At 41.9% G+C, this 18477-nt stretch overlaps 1 protein-coding gene across 1 annotated transcript in view; it reads right to left on the bottom strand.

Annotated features, from left to right (window-relative positions):
• LAPTM4B (lysosomal protein transmembrane 4 beta) overlaps positions 1–18477 on the bottom strand; it is a 59477-nt gene that overhangs the window by 8336 nt on the left and 32664 nt on the right. The window contains exons 5-6 of the mRNA XM_041413024.1: positions 17389–17487; positions 10600–10695 (exon numbers count right to left, since the gene is read on the bottom strand). Of these exons, the coding sequence (XP_041268958.1) occupies positions 10600–10695; positions 17389–17487 (195 nt within the window). The remainder of the gene's footprint in view (positions 1–10599; positions 10696–17388; positions 17488–18477) is intronic.

The raw sequence follows: 18477 nt of genomic DNA, 5'->3' as shown, positions 1-18477 counted from the left end.
GGCTCTTGACTACACAGATGTTATGAAGACCACCTGGGGAAAACAGCAGACACGTCTGCGTGCATACACAGCTGCAGCCAGCTGATTGCTTCACTCTCTAGGCAGGAAAGCCTTACAATAATTCTCTCTTTGCAATGTTTCCCTGTCAAGTTTGACAGTGTGGGGTTTTTTTCTGAGCAGTCTGAGATTACAAAGGAAAATGTAAAATTAAGGTATATTTTTTTTCTTAAAAATTTCTGAAATCCAAATATCTTCAATTTAAGCTCTGTTGTGGAGACTTGAGCCACAAAGTGGTAGCTATTTCCTTTAGTATTTTGTGTGACAATCAGGTCTAGACTATATGTAAATATCACTGATTATTTAATCAATTTTGTATTTTATTTGAAAGTGAATAAGCCTATTAATGTAGCACTTGTTTTTATTTTCTGTACAAGATTTACTGGAAGCTACTAAATATAGTGATTTTATTGAGGCTGACCTTCAAAAGTTTTCATCGTTTCTCTGTAGAAGTAGCATTTATCAAGAGTGTCTGAAGAAATATGTTTTTTCTATAATGAACTTCCAAGAGTTCACAGAATAGAATAACCTGACTTGCAAGGGACCCACAGGGACCATTGGAGCCCAACTCCTTGCCCTGCCCAGGACCATCCCCAGGAGTCACACAATGTGCTTTAGAGCATTGTCCAAAGGCTTCTTGGGCTCTGTCAGGCTGATGCTGTGGTCACTCTCCTGGGGAGCTGTTCCAGTGCCCAACCACCAGAAATTTTTCCTGATATCCAATCTAAACTTCCCCTGGCACAACTTCAGGACATTCCCACTGGTCACCAGAGAGAAGAGATCAATGTCTGCCACTACACTTCCCCATGTGAGCAAGCCTTAAACCACTATGAGCTCTCCCCTCAGTCTTGTCTCCTCCAGGCTGAACAGACCAAGTGACCTCAGCCACTCCTCATACAGCTTCCCCTCTGACTCTTCACCATCCTCGTGGCCCTCTTTGGACACTCCCTAATAGTTTTATGTCTTTCTTATATTGTGGTGCCCAAAACTGCACACAGCACCCACCAGTGGAGAAACAAGAAGTATTAAAACTAAATCCACTGAGAATTCAGTTTTCTATTTAATCCCTTAACATAAATTCACATTTTACACTGACTGTATGAAAAGGCTGACAGCCTTCAGGAGAAGAGGGAGCTTTTTTTTCCAGTAGTGAAGAAAGAGGAACAATAATAATAATTCTGTGGTGAGATGCAGTCAGATGTTGCAAGCACTGGAGACAGAAATAGGGATTAGCTTTCAGAATGCTGCAGTTAAGCACAATCATATAGGAACAGCTCTCCTGGGTAAGTTTAAAGGTCCATCCAGATCACAGTAATAAGTGATGAATGATAAAGAAACAGAAGTGCAAGACAGAACAATGAAAGAAATTTAGAAAGAGCAGTGCAAGCATATGTAGTTACAACTTGCCCAGAATATTCACTAAACTGTCAGAAATTTGATTGTCAAGGACTTGCTGTGCTACTGGTCATTAATGGAATTTTTTTTTCATTTATTTTTCTAGCCTGCATTTCAATCCATGCTGATGTCTAGCACTGCAATGTCCCCTGGTAAGCAGACCCACAGCTCATCTAGTGTCCCATGAAGAAATGCCTTTGGTTTGCTATGAAACCTGCCAGTAGCTGTTTCACCGAGTGTGCCCTAGCTCTTTTCTAAGTCAGTGAGCACCCCCCTGCCACTCATGACTCCAAAGACCTATGAGGTCCTCTCTTGTTCTGCCCTCTTTCATCTCACTAAGGATCCTGGCTCCCCTGCAGGTTTTGGGTCCAGCTGAAGGGAGAGCTCCAGGACCAGGGATGTGAAAGGTGCTGGGAAGGTAGCTGACCTACATTTGAGCTCAGGAGAGTGGAAGGCACTTTCACCCACCCGACCTGGTCAGATGATCTTCCAGATGACATCAACTGCCCTTTAGAAGCAATTCTTATAAGAAAATGCTTATGAATATCTGCTTCAAATGTGCTTGTTTACAGTGTTAATGGATGCTTTATGCAAATGAGTCCAGTCAAAGCAAATATTTCTGAGGAAGTAACACATCAATGTCTAAAAAAATGTTCCCATCTTTCTCTTTTTCTTTCTCCCTGTCCCCAGATAAAAAGAGCCCTGGGTATAGGGCCAAAACCAAAGCTTCACATCTGAGTCAAATCTTATTTAATATTAAATGAGAAATGTTTGACTTTGTTTCATCCACAGATGCTGTTATGGTTTCACTTGGATGCTTTTGTTTGAAAAATCTGTCCAAAGTATGCCAGTTAATTACTATTTCAGGATTTCATTACATGTTGTCTTTCAAATAAATCCCAAGAAATCATCCTCTCAACGTGGACAGGAAGTATTTTCATGTTTATATGTATGTATTTCTTTTAGAAACCACACTAGAATGATTACAGATGGAGTAACTGGAAGCAGAATAGCTCAGAGACAATTTATAACGCCATTCAGCAAAGAAGTAGGGTTCAGTGCTCCAAAATCTGTTCAAGGTTAGAGCTGGTATGGCTTTTCTTTGGCAAAACTACTTGTTTATTCCAAGCCACCAGCTCTCCAAGACACTATTTAGGAAACTTTATATGAGTTTATGAAATTCTGTAATGAAGCAGCACAACATTTTCAGCACTCCAGACAGATGAATAAATGTATAAATTTCTAGGATACAACAATATTTAGGGACAGATTGTGATTACCCTTGCGTGGGAAGAAAATTGAATTGAGGAAGCTATTGTCTTGTTTCATCATGTGCAGCCTCATAAAAGTCTTGCAGAATAATGGTGTAATTATTCTCTCCATTCAGAGGCATGGAGCAACAGCCCTCTTCAGGTCACAGACATCTTTCCTACATCTTGGTCAGCCTCGTACTGCTGCATCTCTAGCTGAACATTGTGATTTTGTACAGGCAGAACAGCGTTATTTTTTCAATTTTTCCTTCTTTTGTTTCAAAATGAGCATTTTCTGGATGAGCACATGCTTTCTCAGGGTATATTCATTTACAAGTCATCAGTACTGAAGACACTGAAGCATACTTCTACTCTGTGCAACAAATGGTTGCTGTCTTGAGTGCAGAAAACTGCGAGAGATCACTACTCTTCAGTGGGCTTTTTAATTACTAAACTACCTCTCTTTCTAACCTTATCTTTTACAATTACAAACTGTCTTCCACTCAAGTGTTAACAAGCCAGAAAGCTGGGTATAGCTCACATGGGACACCCAAATTGTTTAACAGGACTGATTATCTCCCAAGGGTGTGGTTATCACAGCCATGCTTACATTACAGATGCTGCTGGAAAGGCTCCTGTCCGTATAAAAAATTCTATTACTGTAAGTAAAAAAAAAAAAAATCTATTACTGTTAGTAAATCACAACCATAAAGCACCTGGCAGCCAGAAACTCCCAGAACTTTTGCACATCTTCTAAATTTGGTGGATGAACACGCACTCAGCCTGGCCCTTTCTGAAGCTGAGTGTCTGTCCCTGAGTTAATTTAAAGCAGACCTTGCTTTCCTCACTGCTCACAAGACAGAGGACCAAATCCACAAGTGCTGTGCAGTTTGGAACAGACCGCAGTGGACAGCCCTGTGTCCATAAAGAGTCCCAAGGGATGCTTGGGAAGAGCCCAATTGCTCTAAGGGAGCCACTAAAGTGAAATGCAATGAGTCTTAAAGCCCATAATTTAACTGAAAGCATTAACAACCACAGAAGGACAGGCCTCTTGACCACTGTCAAACACGGGCACCTGGGTGCTCTTCCCTGGCAGGGAGCAGAGCGTGGCCTCCAGGCGATCTCAGAGAGAACACAGCCACCCGCGGAGCCACCAGCTGTCACCACTCCCCCCAGCCAGCTGAGAGCTCTTCAGCATCTGAGTGGTTTATGGGGCTGGGAGAGCTTCTCAGAGAGCCTTGGGGAGGGAGGGACTGGGATGTGTGAGGAGCTCCTCCTCTGCTTGGCAAAGGCCAGCGCTGTGCTGTGCAGTGCAGCGCAGGACGATGTGATGAGGTGACAGCAGATGAGGTCGTGCTGGAGCTGCAGCAGGACCATGCCTGGGCAGAGCTCTGCAGCAGGGCAGGGTTCCTGCAAGGGCCAACTCTATGGCTGTAAAGCCCCAGCATGGCTCATTTCTGCTGGGACTCCCTGTTGGAGCAACACCTGCCTGAGCAAATTGTCACTACCCCTGTCCTTTGGTGCACAGTGTAACTATGACTTGAGCCTGACCTGGAAAATTCACACACAGCTCTGCTTAACACCCATACATCCTGGGCAACAGGGATTTAAGTTGTCATTGACTTTTGCTGCACTGATATGTATCCTTGGAATTATACTGAAGACTTTGACTTGTGTTTTGAAGCCCAAAAAGCAGCAGCTGTCAGATGGTAGTGAATCAATCCCATCAGGATAAAAAGCACTAAAGAAAGAAACACTGCAAATTTGTAAACACTGGTTTTTTTCATACATTGCAACATACCCAATTAGTGAACCCAAAAAGATTTGGAAGATTTAAATTACATGTCCCCATTTCATGTCTTCTTTTTAATCTAATTAACTGAGAACAGATTTGTCTGTTTTAATGTAAATCTCTCACAAATTGTCACATATTAGTTCCGAATTCCAATATGTCAATTGCAAATAAATACAGATTTACAATCTACTTAGGAAAATAGATAAACATATATATTTTGAACTTTTCATTTAGCTGACAGATAAATTTATAACTGCCATGACAAAGGAAAATGTTTTGGAAATCTTATTTTTAAACTTAAGAGGGTATTTGCCCCAAACTGACACTGTTAATAGTCCATTCCAAACAGTACAGCTGGCTTCTGACAGCAGCTACCTAGTAATAGTTGAGACCCATAACAAGAAGTGCAATTAGCCTATGGCACTAAGCAACAGAGAAAACAAGCAGCATGAAGTAATTCAGGCCACAGGGAATGCTGGATTTTAATTAAAAAAAAATCTTCCATAAACAGGGAAAAAGTGGAAGCAAGAGCTGAGAATAGATGGTAAGGTGGAAAGTTTAAAAAAATAGAAAAATAAAGGACCAATCTTTTCACTAAGATGAAAGGCCAGCTGACAAGGCATGGGACTTTACTGCAAGTAGAATATGAAATGCAGGAGCAGCTGAAGAGCTGTTTGTTGGCAGGTGCAGACCATCATGATACTTTTCTGCAACTCAGAATCAAACAGAAGAGGAAGAACTGCACATGTGGCACTTGCATACTACCAAGATGTGAATAGTGGTATCCATATGGATCTTGAGCCCTTTGAAGATTCTTTCATTAAAGAAATTGCTTGTGTTGTTATGTTTACAAAGTACAAGTCTGAAGAAAAACAACTCCAGCATTTAGACCACATTTCTAGGTCTCATGTAGATTATTACATTGGATTACTAATGAAATATCCCCTTCACTTATTGCACTGGGTGTTTCTTGTTTTATTTACAACCTTTATTTCTTGTCCCTGATTCTTCTTCTTCTTCTCTATGTCCTGCTTTACTTGCCTTTCCTCTTGCAGGTTTTATCAGACAGTTTCCAATAAGGAAGGCCAAGGGTCCTGAACTCCATTGGAGGCCCTGAATGCACCCAATGAGTCAGGCCAGGGATATTCATCTGTGGTGCCAGCTCATTTTAAAATGTTTCCCTGGTTACTATTCACTGCAAAAAGGTATTTGTGATCTAGTAGCCCAGTAACAGTTTGTGGCACACAAACTGCCACACAAGACCAGCTACCTGGTGAGCACTGACAAGTTTGTAGGATTTTTAGGGAAAACATTTTTAAAGCAGAAGTTTTCTCTGAGCTGTCTTCTACTCTGACACATACCATCCCAAATCTGGCTCAGCATTTGGAAACCACAGGTTCCAAAGCACCTATCAGAAATAAATGCTCTTGCTATAGTTTATCTGTCTCTGAGATCCATTCATGCTTCAGTCTGTTTAACTAGCATGAGTCTAAGGATCCTTCCCTCTGACCCTAGCCAAATTAATCACCGAATTAATAACACAATAATAATACAAAGAATGGCTCTTCCAACTTTACCAAAGAATTTCTTCCTCTGCTCAGAGAAATCATCCAGCAGGAAAGAAAGATCTAACTCTGCACTTCTCAAATAGGTCTCCTATTGCTTTGAGAAAGGGAAAGCAAACAAAGGTGTTGACCAATTAATTGCAGGCTGCTTAGTTGAAGTCATGCCCACAGAGGGAATATATCTGCATTTTTTTTAAAAGTAACTTATTAACCATTGTGGATATGTGTATGTAAGATAAAATCTATTGAAGCGATTTTATAAAGCACATAAAGATCTAAATCCCACTTTGAAGAGAGATTTATAGCTTTACATTTTATCCCCACTGGCAGCATGACCAGAGATGAAACTTCCATTGATTGGCTTCAGTGAGAGTTAAAAATAGACAGACTGAAATCCCCTGGCTGTCCAAGAGTACAATAGAACTGCTACTGCTCCAGAGAACAAATGTCTAACTTTGGGCTATATTTTGCACCTGTACACTGGCAATTTTTCCAAACTGGATGAAAATTTCCATGGTACTACTGTGACACTTTAAACTTGTGTGGAAAATTAACCCTCATCCATGGTGTGTTTGAGAAGCTGGCAGGAAAAAGCAACCCCAGATTGGGAAAGTGGAAAAAACAATCCTCAGGTTACTGTGGATTGGGAAACTGGGACAAGCAATCCTCAGATTACTGCAGGGAGCCACTTAACTGCCATGCCAAAACCTCCTACAGACACCTCCAGAAACTGAGGGGAGAGAAGTATTGGAAAACAGTTAGGAGAAGGGAGATCCTTATTCTCAAGAGCCTCTGCTGTGACTAATGTACACAGCTGGACTCTCAGGTCCTTAGGAGCATAAGAGTGTCACATCTTCCCCTGCCTGGGGTCCAGGCCATTCCCCTGCCCAGCATCAGCTGGCCCTCCCATGTCATAACACAGTCTGTTGATGGAGACAAGCCAGGCATATTCAGTTTTGATCAAAGCTCACAGAAGGAGGATCTCTCACCTAGTGGGCAGCAGGAGCATCCCATTCATAGCCTGCAGTGGGAGGAGGCATGTTTGCTCCAGATGGCACATTTGCAAAAAGGATGGCTTAAACCACTTACAGTGAGTGACAAAAATCAGATTATATGGTAGCTGATAAAAGGTTAGTTACAGAACAGATCTATGAGCATTATTTATAAGAACCGGTCTGACCAGGGGAACTAACTGGAAATTTCTGTGCTAAGAACAAGAGCAAATGAGTAGCATGAAGCAATTCAGACCACAGGATTGATTTTAAGACAATATCCTTCTATAAAGAAGAAAGCATCCAGCTCTGGGGGCCTCATCATAAGTAGGACATGTACCTGTTGGAGCCAGTCCAAAGGGGGGCCACAAAAATGGAGAAAAGGAGGCTCCAGGGAAACCTTATAGCACCTTCCAGTATCTAAAGGGGGTCTACAAGAAAGCTGGAGTGCGACTTTTCATGAGAGCATGTAGTGATAGGACAAGGGGGAAAGGCTCTAAACTGAGAGAAGGTGTAAATTAGACATTAGGAAGAAATTCTTTACTGTGAGGGTGGGGAAACACTGGAACAGGTTGCCCAGAGAAGCTGTGGATGGCCCATTCCCAGAAATGTTCCAGGCTAGGTTGGATGAGGCTTTGAGCAGCCTGGTCTAGTGAAAGGTGCCCCTGCCCATGACAGGGGGGTTGGAACTAAATGATCTTGAAGGTCCCTTCCAACCCAAACCATTCTGTGATTCTATGATTCCATAATGCTTAAAATTTTTTCTCTAAACTGTAGCAATGACACCCAGTCTCATATTTAAGCTTAGATTTTTGTTTCCATTTGTTTCACAGATTCTTTTAGCTAATACTGATGACAAGTACATATCAAAAAACATCCCTGAAGACAAGAATGTACCCTGCAGGCTCTGTTGGAATTCAGGTATCAGGTTTGATTCTAAAAATGTTTATTTCAACAAAGAGGACAGAGATTGACTCATATTTTTAAAGAAACTTGTAGTTCATGATTTAAAGGCATATTGGTATGAAGAAGCCCTGCTGAAAGAAGTTTCCCAGCATTCATAAAAATGAAAAAACACCATTTCAATACAAAAGTACACTTGAATGTTGTGAGAATATTATACAATTCAACAGACTGTAGTGACCCATCACAGCATTTCAAAATTTTGTAAGGTTTCCTCAAGAGCTCTGAACTCTCAGAGGTCCCCAGTATTTCACTTTAAAAGCCCTGTTCTTCCATGCTTCATTTTAAAGCAACAATGTTGTGCCTATGTTTTTTACAGTCATCTGGGGTGGGGGGGGGGTTTGTGTATGTTTTGGAATGCAGACATACATGCAGAAAAAGATAATCTCCTTAAGTCTGTAATTACAGGGGGTGAAGGGAGGGAAGAACTGTCTTCTGACTCACAGTGGAGAATGATGGGGATTTAACCCCACGTACTGCTGCTCCTTCTGAAGCTCAGCAAAGAGCAGAAGAAAGAAGAGGCTGCTCAGGAGCACATCAGCTCCTCCATCACTGCACTGAGTGCACTGTGCTGGTGGGTGCCCATGGAGCTTGTCAGGGAAGGATGTGAAGGAGATGGATATGGAATGTGTCACCTAAGGGTGAAGGCGCTCACACCCTGACTAGAAAGAAGCAGTCAGACATGGGTTTGAATGAAGCTCGCCTCCACCTCAAATACACAATTCAAAACCCAGGCTATTAGGGACTCTCCTCTTGCCCTTCTCTCCTGAGCCTTTCTGTACTCACAAAGAAGAAATTTTGAGTGATTTTTTTCTGAGTGATTCCCAAACAGCTCTTTCTCATTTAATGTCATCTTATTGACCCTCTTTAGAAAGATGCATCATACCTTACAGGAACAGATTCTCACCTTATTAAAATTAAAGAAGTGTAAATACTGGGGAAGTCCAATGGTCAGAGCCCTAGCTAGGAATGCACAACCTTTCTCACAACCTGCTTTTGCTTTAGATGTCTTCTAAGAGCAAGATAAGCCAAGTTAAATTAAAGGCTCAGTCCAACAATGTCATCTGTGAATGGGATAAAAGTGCTTCCTTTTCTCACAGAAACATTTGGTAATTACCAAATACTAAAGTACTGAGAAGAGCTTTGATAGCCAGGCGTCTCTAAAAAAACAGTCTTTTGTTTTGTGAAGGCAGCAGTGAAGCAGGTGGTTTTAATGTAACTTTTAAAAACTAAATTTAGTTTCCCAGATAATCCAGCTGACACTCTCCCACTGCTGAGCCTGCTGGCTCTGTGGGTTGTAGAGTTAACAGCGTTTGAAGCTGAGTTACAACTACCTACAGGCTGAACAAAACAGCTATCAAATAGGTTTCACATAAAATTCCTGGTTTTATTCAAAGTAAATTCCAGTAAAGAAAATAGTAATACTTCTTAGCTCTCAATAAATCCATGTTTTTATACTTAAATGTCCTCGTTGCCAGCTGTGATCATGGTCTGTAAAACTTCTTATGTTTTCCTTAAAGCTTCAGGTATAGAAGACAAATAACTATGCAAGAGTTACATGTCTCATGTAAAAGTAGTGATGGTTTTCTAAGCCCTTGTGGCTGCATGGGAATCACTCATTCCAAAGGATTATAGCTGACAGTCTAAAACCTCAGTGTGCGGAGACCACCCACAATTAGGAAAACCTGAGCAAGGCAATCCTGAGATTTTACCCAGATGATCCAGAGGACCAAGTTTGTGCTGCTCTCATTCTGTTATGTAAATGGTGTAAAGAGCCTTGTTACATCAGCCCTGGGTCACCCCAGGGGCTGATCTGGCACAGAGCCCCCGGTGTGTAGCTTGGGTGGAACGGAGCAGCTCCATAGCAACACCACTGCAAACAGAACTGGCTCTTTTCCAAAGACCCTTTCTTTCCATAGTCCTTCAGTGCCTTCTGCAAAAAGCAAGATATTGCTTAGCAATCATGTCTTGCACACGTGCATGTAAGTACTAAACTGCTATAAAGTGAACCTATGTCTTCTGTACTTTGAGGTTAAAATCTGTTTATTAATTTCTTTCATGTCAATCTTTGCTTCATTTGGGCTCCTTACCATACAAACCCCATCATGCACTGGAAAATGAATCACTGAACTTTTGCTGCCTTTTAGCTCCTCTCTGTGAGTTTGTAAAGCACTACACCAGATGTTAAGTGTCCTAAATCACAGTTTCTATAGATAAACCAGAATTTCACAGCAGGTGTAGACCATGGCATCCTTGAGCCCTAATCAGTCCCTCCACAGTCCAGATCATCACGCAGCTGGAGAGCTCAGAACTGGAGGCCATTCCTGGGGCCACGAGATAAACTGTACTTTATGATTAACACAGAGTCTTTAGCAGATAATATGCATAAAATAAAACCAGCATTTTAGCAATAGACTGATTTGCAGCCATTGCACGCCAGTCCCCTGAGCTTGAAGTCCAAGCATGACCAACAGATGAGGACTGCCAGAGGAATTAAGGCAGTTAACTAAGGAGTCAGAAAGATAAAATAAAGCCGTTAAATGCATAATATTACACAAATGTTTGCCATCTAACATCCTTACCGCAGTGTCATTGGTGGTAATGTACACCAACACATCCGAGTTGTTTCTGCCATTGATGTATCGGTAACAGTTCCACACACAGCTTATCAAGTAACCCTGCAAAGAAAAGGGATTTATTATTCTGAGCAGAAAATAAACCATGCATGTTTTTCTGATAGAGCATTTCCATTCTTTATAAATATGAACATCAGCATGACAGAAGCATGGGACAGTCACTTCCCTGGTTGCAGTGACGGCACAGAGTCTGGGGGCTCTGTGAGTCACTGCTTATACTGATAGATTTTGAGCTCTTTAGAGGTGAGAAGGTTCTGGGGACACCTTACTGGCTTTCAATATATAAAGGCAGCTTATTAAATCAATGTATTCCATGTGACTGGAATGGTCTGGGGTCTTGGTATTCTTGCTTGACTAGAGAAAATCGCCAAAGTAATAGCTTTTATTAACATCTGAAGTTATTTCTGACATTTTAAACATTGTTGAAAATACTGAGGGGTTTGTTTTTTTTTTTCCCAATGTAAAACAAAACCCTCAATAATAGCAGCAATAAACCTACTGCAAGATCATAAACTTCGCTGCTTTTGTTCTTGGAGCTTGGGTAGTGCTGCTTCCTGTCAAACAACTAGTTGTCTACACTTTTTTTACTGGTTGGGCAAAATAGCCACCACCACCTTCACCAGCAGGAGAGATTTCAGTTTGAGTAGCAGAGATGAGCAAAGCGACTGGAAGAAAGATAAGAGGCAGGGAGATGTGGAGGAGCTGGAGTCAGATCCACAGGATGTCAGTAACACAGCTGACAGGACTGAAGCAGTTCTCTCTGGAGCTTTCTGCTTCCCATTGTTGGGGGTTAGGGTTTTTCCTTTTGTTTTCTTTCAAACCAAGACACCCATGTAATCACACATGATGGTGATGAGGAGAACTTTGTGTTTTCATAGTGGCCAACTTATATTTTTACTTCTTAGGTCTGCACAGAAATTCTTCCATAAACCTAACTCATGTAGATTAAACTGCCAGCCTTGAATTTGCATGTGTGTCTCACTGAGTGAGTCATACTTTTGTGACTCACTTGCACTGATGGCCTTCCAAAAGCCTCTTATCCCTTTGAGCTGCTCTGTGCCTCCTCTGTCTCCAGAGCCGTGTTTTTCAGGATGCCACGTGACTCACTGATGGCTTGCTTGCAGATCAGGAAGTTTTTTCCCCGCTAGGGCTGAACTGGCTAAAATCTGGTAAATTTGCTTCCTCTTTTTTCACAGAACCTTACAGACCTTGGATTGACTTACAGCTGTTGCAGACTTTTTGACAATACTTTTGGCCATCAAATGGGGATGCAAAAGGCTTCTGGAGTGAGCTAAATCCCAAGGGAAGATTAGACAGGCTCTGCAGACCAAGTTATGGGCTGTGCAAACCTACCCCAGGCTACTGAAACAGGCAAATGCACATACATGGAGAACTGCATCTTTTCCAGAACTAAGTAAAATGTCATTGTTAATTTAAAGTGGTAATAAGTAGTTCACTAGCTTTCAGTGCTCAGATACCATAACCTGGGAAAGGCATAAGAGCCAATGCAGAACAGAGACTGAATACAGTACACTTCTGTGGGGACACAGCCTGTCTTTATAAGAAACACTTTACATTAAGCCTACCTATTTGCAAAACTATTTCTATACCCCTTCTGTCAAAATCCAAAGTGATGAAAGCCCTGTTTTGGATAATATAATCCCATCTGGGAGAAGCTAGTGGAAGATTTATTTTTTAATGCTCTCATTCCATGTGGTGAATAAAACACTCTTAACCCCACAACGAACCTCTGCAGCTTTCCCAGCTCTGAACCCTAACTCTGCATGCATGGGTTGTTTCTCAGTGGGTGAGGTCTGTTCCTTGAATTAAGGAGGTCATCAGCCAGCACACACTAAGGAATTGGCTCCAACACACTGACCAACACAGGGCAGACAGTGGCAGCAGCTCGGAGCATGTCCTTGTCCACGTGCTCTGGCCATGTGCTGCTGGCCTGGACACCATGACTCACAGAAACTTGTTTTCCTCAACCTGTAACTTTATTTAGCTCGTTCCTAATAATTATTTTCTACCAATACTGATGCACTGTTAAATGGGGCTCCTGATTCAGTTACCAATTTTCTGTCCTGAAAGACTTGGCTGAGGTATCAAATACAGCTTTAAAATGTGTGGCTGGACACACAATATATAAATATACTGATTTTTATCTCAGGAGACTAATGTTCACATTTGAAATTGGCCCTAGATAAAGGCCTCCCTCAGCCTAATCCACCCTGAGTGGATCTCCTGCCTACCACAGCATAGACTGGTGACAGACAGTGACACCTTTTGGGGGAGGCAGCCCCAGACAACCACCATGAGAAAGGACAGGTGTGTAAAAAAGCTGAATGTAGAAACCGGCACTGTGCCTACTTCTAACCAGCTTTCAGTATTCCCCTTTGGATGGTGGGGAGTTACTTGAGACCCTAAGGATCTGAAACCCACAAAACTTCGTCAACCTGTCTCTCACTGTTGCAGTAGCACCTGTTCAGCTGCATAACAACAGAAATGAACTGCAAACCTGTGCTCATCAGAGCAGAAGATTGACCAGAAGACAGATCAGCATTCCTTTGTAGAAATTAGAGGTTGTTGTATTGTGCTGCTTCTTGTAACACAGCAAGGGAAAAGAAAGTCCATGCTGATCTGGGTCAGAGCAGCTCTCTGAGTAACCCCACACTGGCTGCAAGTGCAGGGTGAAGAGCACAGACCCAACAGAGCCCCCTCAGGTTAGCAGCTGCCTGCACTGAATCCCATTTGACTCTCCAGCTGCTTTGCATTTTCTGTTTACAGAGCTGGGATGGGCTTCAGTAATTGGTGAAAATGAGATAAAGATCTCTACACAAACTGAAATTTATATGAAGATTTCAAAGGGATGCTGATGGCAGACCAGTTGACCACATGTATTTTCCATGTTGGTGTTACAGAGAGAGAAACAATGGGTTGCTGTGCTGATAAAATCTGGAATTAAATCCATCTTCTCAGCACACTAGAATGTGTATCATGTGAGTATAAAAGGGTTGTATAAGAACAGCTGCTTAGAACTGAAAGAAATGTTGTAATTGGAAAGAATTAATAACATTAAACCAAACCACTGGTCTGCAACACTTTATACGGCACCTTACAGGGGCCAGGACATCAGCTGGTGGCTCACAGTCACACACACTGGGGTATGCAATATAAAACCCTGTTTTAGGGATGATTCTCCCACAAGTATCTGTCATCATCAGTGCTGGGACTTGTCCTAGGCTTTTGTGGAACAGGTGGCATAACCTTGGTTGGGCAAAATAGCCCATAACCTTGTGGCTATGCACTGGCATTCCTGGGAGTGGGATCAGAGTTTGGCTGTTGGGGCTGCGTTCATGGTCCCAGCTGCTGCCCCAGCAGCCCTGCAGGAAGGAAGCAGATCCAGGTGATGTGTTGCAGGTCAGGCTCCCCCTGCCAGGAAGAATGCCCTTGGGCTGAGATACCAAATCTCTCAGGGTGAACACAGAACTTCATCCTTATCCTTTCCCATCTGCTGAGGACACCAGGACATGCAGAGTGGTCTCATCTCCGGGCTCGATACCCTGGACATGCAGCTTACAGGCATATTATGGAGAACACATCACACTGGCAGCTACCTCTTCCTGCCTACTGTTCAGAAAGAGAAAGGCTAAGGAAGAGGCCATACTCTGAAGCGTCAGAGTGCTTGGGGCAGCCTGGGGAAAAGGTTTAATCTGGCTCATTATGTTTGTGCTCATCTGAGCTCATTTGGGCCTAAGGAGCTTCCCCACAATGGGGAGGTTGAAGCCTCACTTGTCTGTTTGAGAAGTTGGGGTTGGCTGGAGGAAACCAAGGCCCTCTTCTCCAAACCAGCAGAGGAAACGATTCAAAAATCACTGTGTTGGCTATATGCAATTTGGAGTCCTGTGTACGTGTATATAAATACATCTGTGCCGATGGATGTCCTTCCTCAGCCAGATAGAAACATCTATATTTCATGGTATGCAACTCCAGCTCAGTTTCTAGACAAGGACAGTGAATGGAATGTATTTTGGTCTACTCTGAAAAGCGTTCTGTGTGAAATCACCTGAAATTCCCATTAGGTGCTTCAGACGCAAGTAAATGATAAGGACTAAAAAGACAAGTGCTTGTGTGTGGTTAGCTGGCTTTCTCACCAACCTCTCTTGTTCACAAAACCACGACTGCAGAACACAAATCCAATACTGCATACAAACAAACTGCATACAACAAATCCTAATACTGCATATCCTTGCTTTCTGCTCAGTAGTGTTCTTCTCTGAATGTAGCTTCACCCAAAACAAAAGTGTCATACCAAATATTTCTGAGGAATTAGGTGATTCTGTTTTGTATTTCCCACCATTTGAATGCAGCTTTTCCTACTGTAGCTCTTCCTAGGTCACAATGTTTTGGTTCCTCTCCCTGTTTCTAGTTAAACTCCAGAGGCAGAGGAGGCATACTTTTTTATACACCGTACCTTTCCAGTTTCAATATATAAATGTAGTACCATCTGTTAAGTCTATCAGAGATGAAATGTCTGAAATGATGATTATGATGCATGTGTGTGTGTGTGTTCAGCTTTTATTTGATGGAGCAGATTCTGTAAATCTGCCTAGCAGCTCTTCTGGAAACATAAGAAATTCAAATGAAAATGCTAATTGGAATTTAGCTTGTGTTTCTGTGTAAGTAACATTTTTTGTGACTCATTTATATGATAATACATTGCTAGAATGAGCATTATACAAGCCACATATACTCTTGGAAAAAGCATGTTTTACCACTTAAGAACAAAATGAGTCTTTGGCACTATTAATTTCTTAGGCTTATTGTCTCTGTAGTAAGCATTTTTGTCATTCCAATTTTACTTGCCTTTTTTTTTATAATAAGCTTGAAGCTTTCTTGACATACATAGTCAATGAAACACCAGACCCACGTGGGGTAAAAACAAGCTGTTGGTTGCATCGGAGAATTTTTTTAGAACACATTCCACGTGGAACCTGAAAAACCTATGGATTTATTAAATTCACACATATTTCTTAGAAGTGCAAGTAAAATCCGCTGTACGGTTGTGAATATATAAGGCCAGAAAGCTAAACTCTATTGCTAAATCACAGCAGAAGAGTGAGCATAGCTTCCAGCAGCACTTTAATACACCCCATCTGTTGGGTTTCTTTCCCCAATTTTGAAGTAGCTTCAATAACCTAATCTACCTCTTTTGCCACAGTAACATTCCCTGTCAACTGTGTTGTCTGGAAGCAACATCTTTGGTGTCACTGTTACAGTAACATTCCCTGTATATGTTGTCAACTGTGTTGTCTGGAAGCAACATCTTTGGTGTCACTGTGACTCTTTGGGACTTCTCTAATCTAATGTAAAAGTGCTTTGCAGAGAGAGCAAGACTAATCTGAAATAAAGTCCCACACAAGAAATACAAAACCAGCAGCACTGTGCTGTGAGAAACTCGTAGAAGGGTGCAAGAAAAGGGCAAATACACCAGCGCATTTTACAAGAGGTCCAATGCTCAGGGTACTAGTAGGAGCCACAGGTGATTGTTTTTCCTACATTAATTTGTCTGATCTTATTCTGAGCTCCTTTTGAACTTTTGACCCACAGCAGGAGGGGGCTGCTGCACTGGACAGTCAACCTGGATGTGGTGGTTTCACCTGAGCCCTTTCCAGCTGCTCTGGGTGATGATACTACATCTCCTCTTTGCCTGGTACCTGCCACCTCCAGCCCTCTCACCTACCAGGTTTGCAAATAAATTTTCATTCCCTGTGACCTTCTGTTGTCAGGTCTGACAGTTCTTTATGGTGCTTCTCCCAGGAGAGATTGCTTGGATTTATTTACCTGCTCTACAAAATTCTTTCTGAGACAGGGCACCAGAAGGAAGCCATGCTTCCAGAGATGGTGGGCATCAGAACTGGCTAAGAAATGATACCATTTATATTTTTGATTTTTCTAGTCCTTTCTTAATGTTCTTAGCATTTGATTTACTTGTTTGACCAGAAATGAGCTAAGCTAATATTTTCACAGGTCTATCTGTAACAGCTGCAAGACCCCTTTTATAGGTGGTCATTCTTACTTCAGAGTCCACAGCAGTGTTTGTGAAACAAGAGCATGCTTCCTCTGTGCCCACTACTTTGAATTTTTTACCACTGAGTTTCTCTACCATTTCCTTGTTTGGTCAGTCCATCCCATGAGATTCTCCTGCAAAGATTTCTTGGCTAATTATTTTCCCTATTTTGAATGACATTGCAAGAAAATGTTGCTAGATTTCCTTCCCCCTCCCATATCTCTGAACTGCATGGGTCGCAGTGTTGGAAAGAACGATAATTTATCTTTATTCCCTAGCTACAGTCAGTGAGGTGACCTTTTCTCTTCTCCCTACACATTTTAGGGTGGTTTTTAAAGTTTTTCACGAGACACACTGCCAAACACATTCTGAAAAAACAAGAAGTCTGTTTCAATAGGCTCTCCTTTGTCCTGTTTCAAAGGATTCATAAGCCATGAGTTCCTCCTACAATCATCACACTTCCCCATTGTCGACTACATATTCTTGTGTTTGTCTATGAGATTTTTCACAACTTTTTCATGATGTCTGTAACCCTGTTTCTTATAGGTATCAGGCTGCTGGGGCTGTAGTTACCCAGAACTCTTCTAAAGACAGACCCCCCAGCAAGGGACATTCCACCCATGACCACTGTATAAAGCAGACTTTATACACAACAGTGCACTTACCTTAAAAGCCAAAATGATACTTATGAAAAGGAGGATAATCACAACCAGACACGTAGGGTTCACAGACATAATCTCTTCCTTGTAGGGAAAATTGTTGGGCTGTGTAAGCAAAAATAAGCAAAACACTGTGAGTCAGTCTCAGAAGTAATTTAAGAGCCATTCAACTAGCACATTCTATAATTAACAGCTTACAAAGCTTTCTGTGATCTACTAAATCCAGAGCTCTGCCCACCAACAACCAGTTTCAGTAAGTGTGGCTACAACAGGCACTGTGAACACTCAGCTGCCTGGAGGATGAGGGATTTGCTTTTTGCTTTGGATGTGGTGTGGGCTCTCTCTTCCTCTGTGCACACTGGGTTTGTATCTGACACAGACTAACAGAAGTCTGAGAGCTTTGCAGCAGGAAATCTTCCACCATGGAAATGGCAAGCAAATCTCATACTTACTGAGTAATCATTACACTGGCACTGGTTGCCAAAGAACAGTGGCAGCTCTTTCCAGAAAGTCAAAGCAGGAAAAACTGGACAGAATAATCCTTTCACCTAATATCTTATGACATCTCAAAATACCTTGAGTCTATTCTACTCCATCTTATTTTGGCTAAATTTGGACTACTTCTCTAGGAGCACTTGTTAGTGCTGCTAAGTGTGTGTCCCATGGAGTCATGGGTCCTACAGGGGGACACCTCATGATTTCAAGTGGAAATGTGGAAATCTGCCCCAGGCCCTTCTCTTACCACATACATGACATAGAGGTGACAAAATGAATTTTCCTGCTTAACACAGGCTGTGGTGTTTTAAAGCTGTGAAACACTTTAGGATCAGTGAAAAACAGCCCCTAAAAATGTATTACTGTATTTTTTATTGCTTAAAGTCTCCACACCCTTTGAAATGAATGTTCCAAATAGTTCTGAAATACTGCAAGATACAAGTTCCTGTTTCAGTTAGAATAAACCATTGTTCACAGACAGAGCTGTTCTCCACAAAAGATAACTCCACTGCAACAGTAGCTCATTATATCTGAATGCAATAGTTCCTTCCACACAACTCCCTTTTCCCTTACAGTTCTAATTACTTAACCAGGCCAGCT

This window comes from Onychostruthus taczanowskii, unplaced genomic scaffold (genome assembly GCF_017590055.1).
Source record: "Onychostruthus taczanowskii isolate IOZ18803 unplaced genomic scaffold, ASM1759005v1 scaffold4, whole genome shotgun sequence".
Taxonomy (NCBI): Eukaryota; Metazoa; Chordata; class Aves; order Passeriformes; family Passeridae; genus Onychostruthus; species Onychostruthus taczanowskii.
This window is presented reverse-complemented; position numbering and strand designations above follow the sequence as displayed.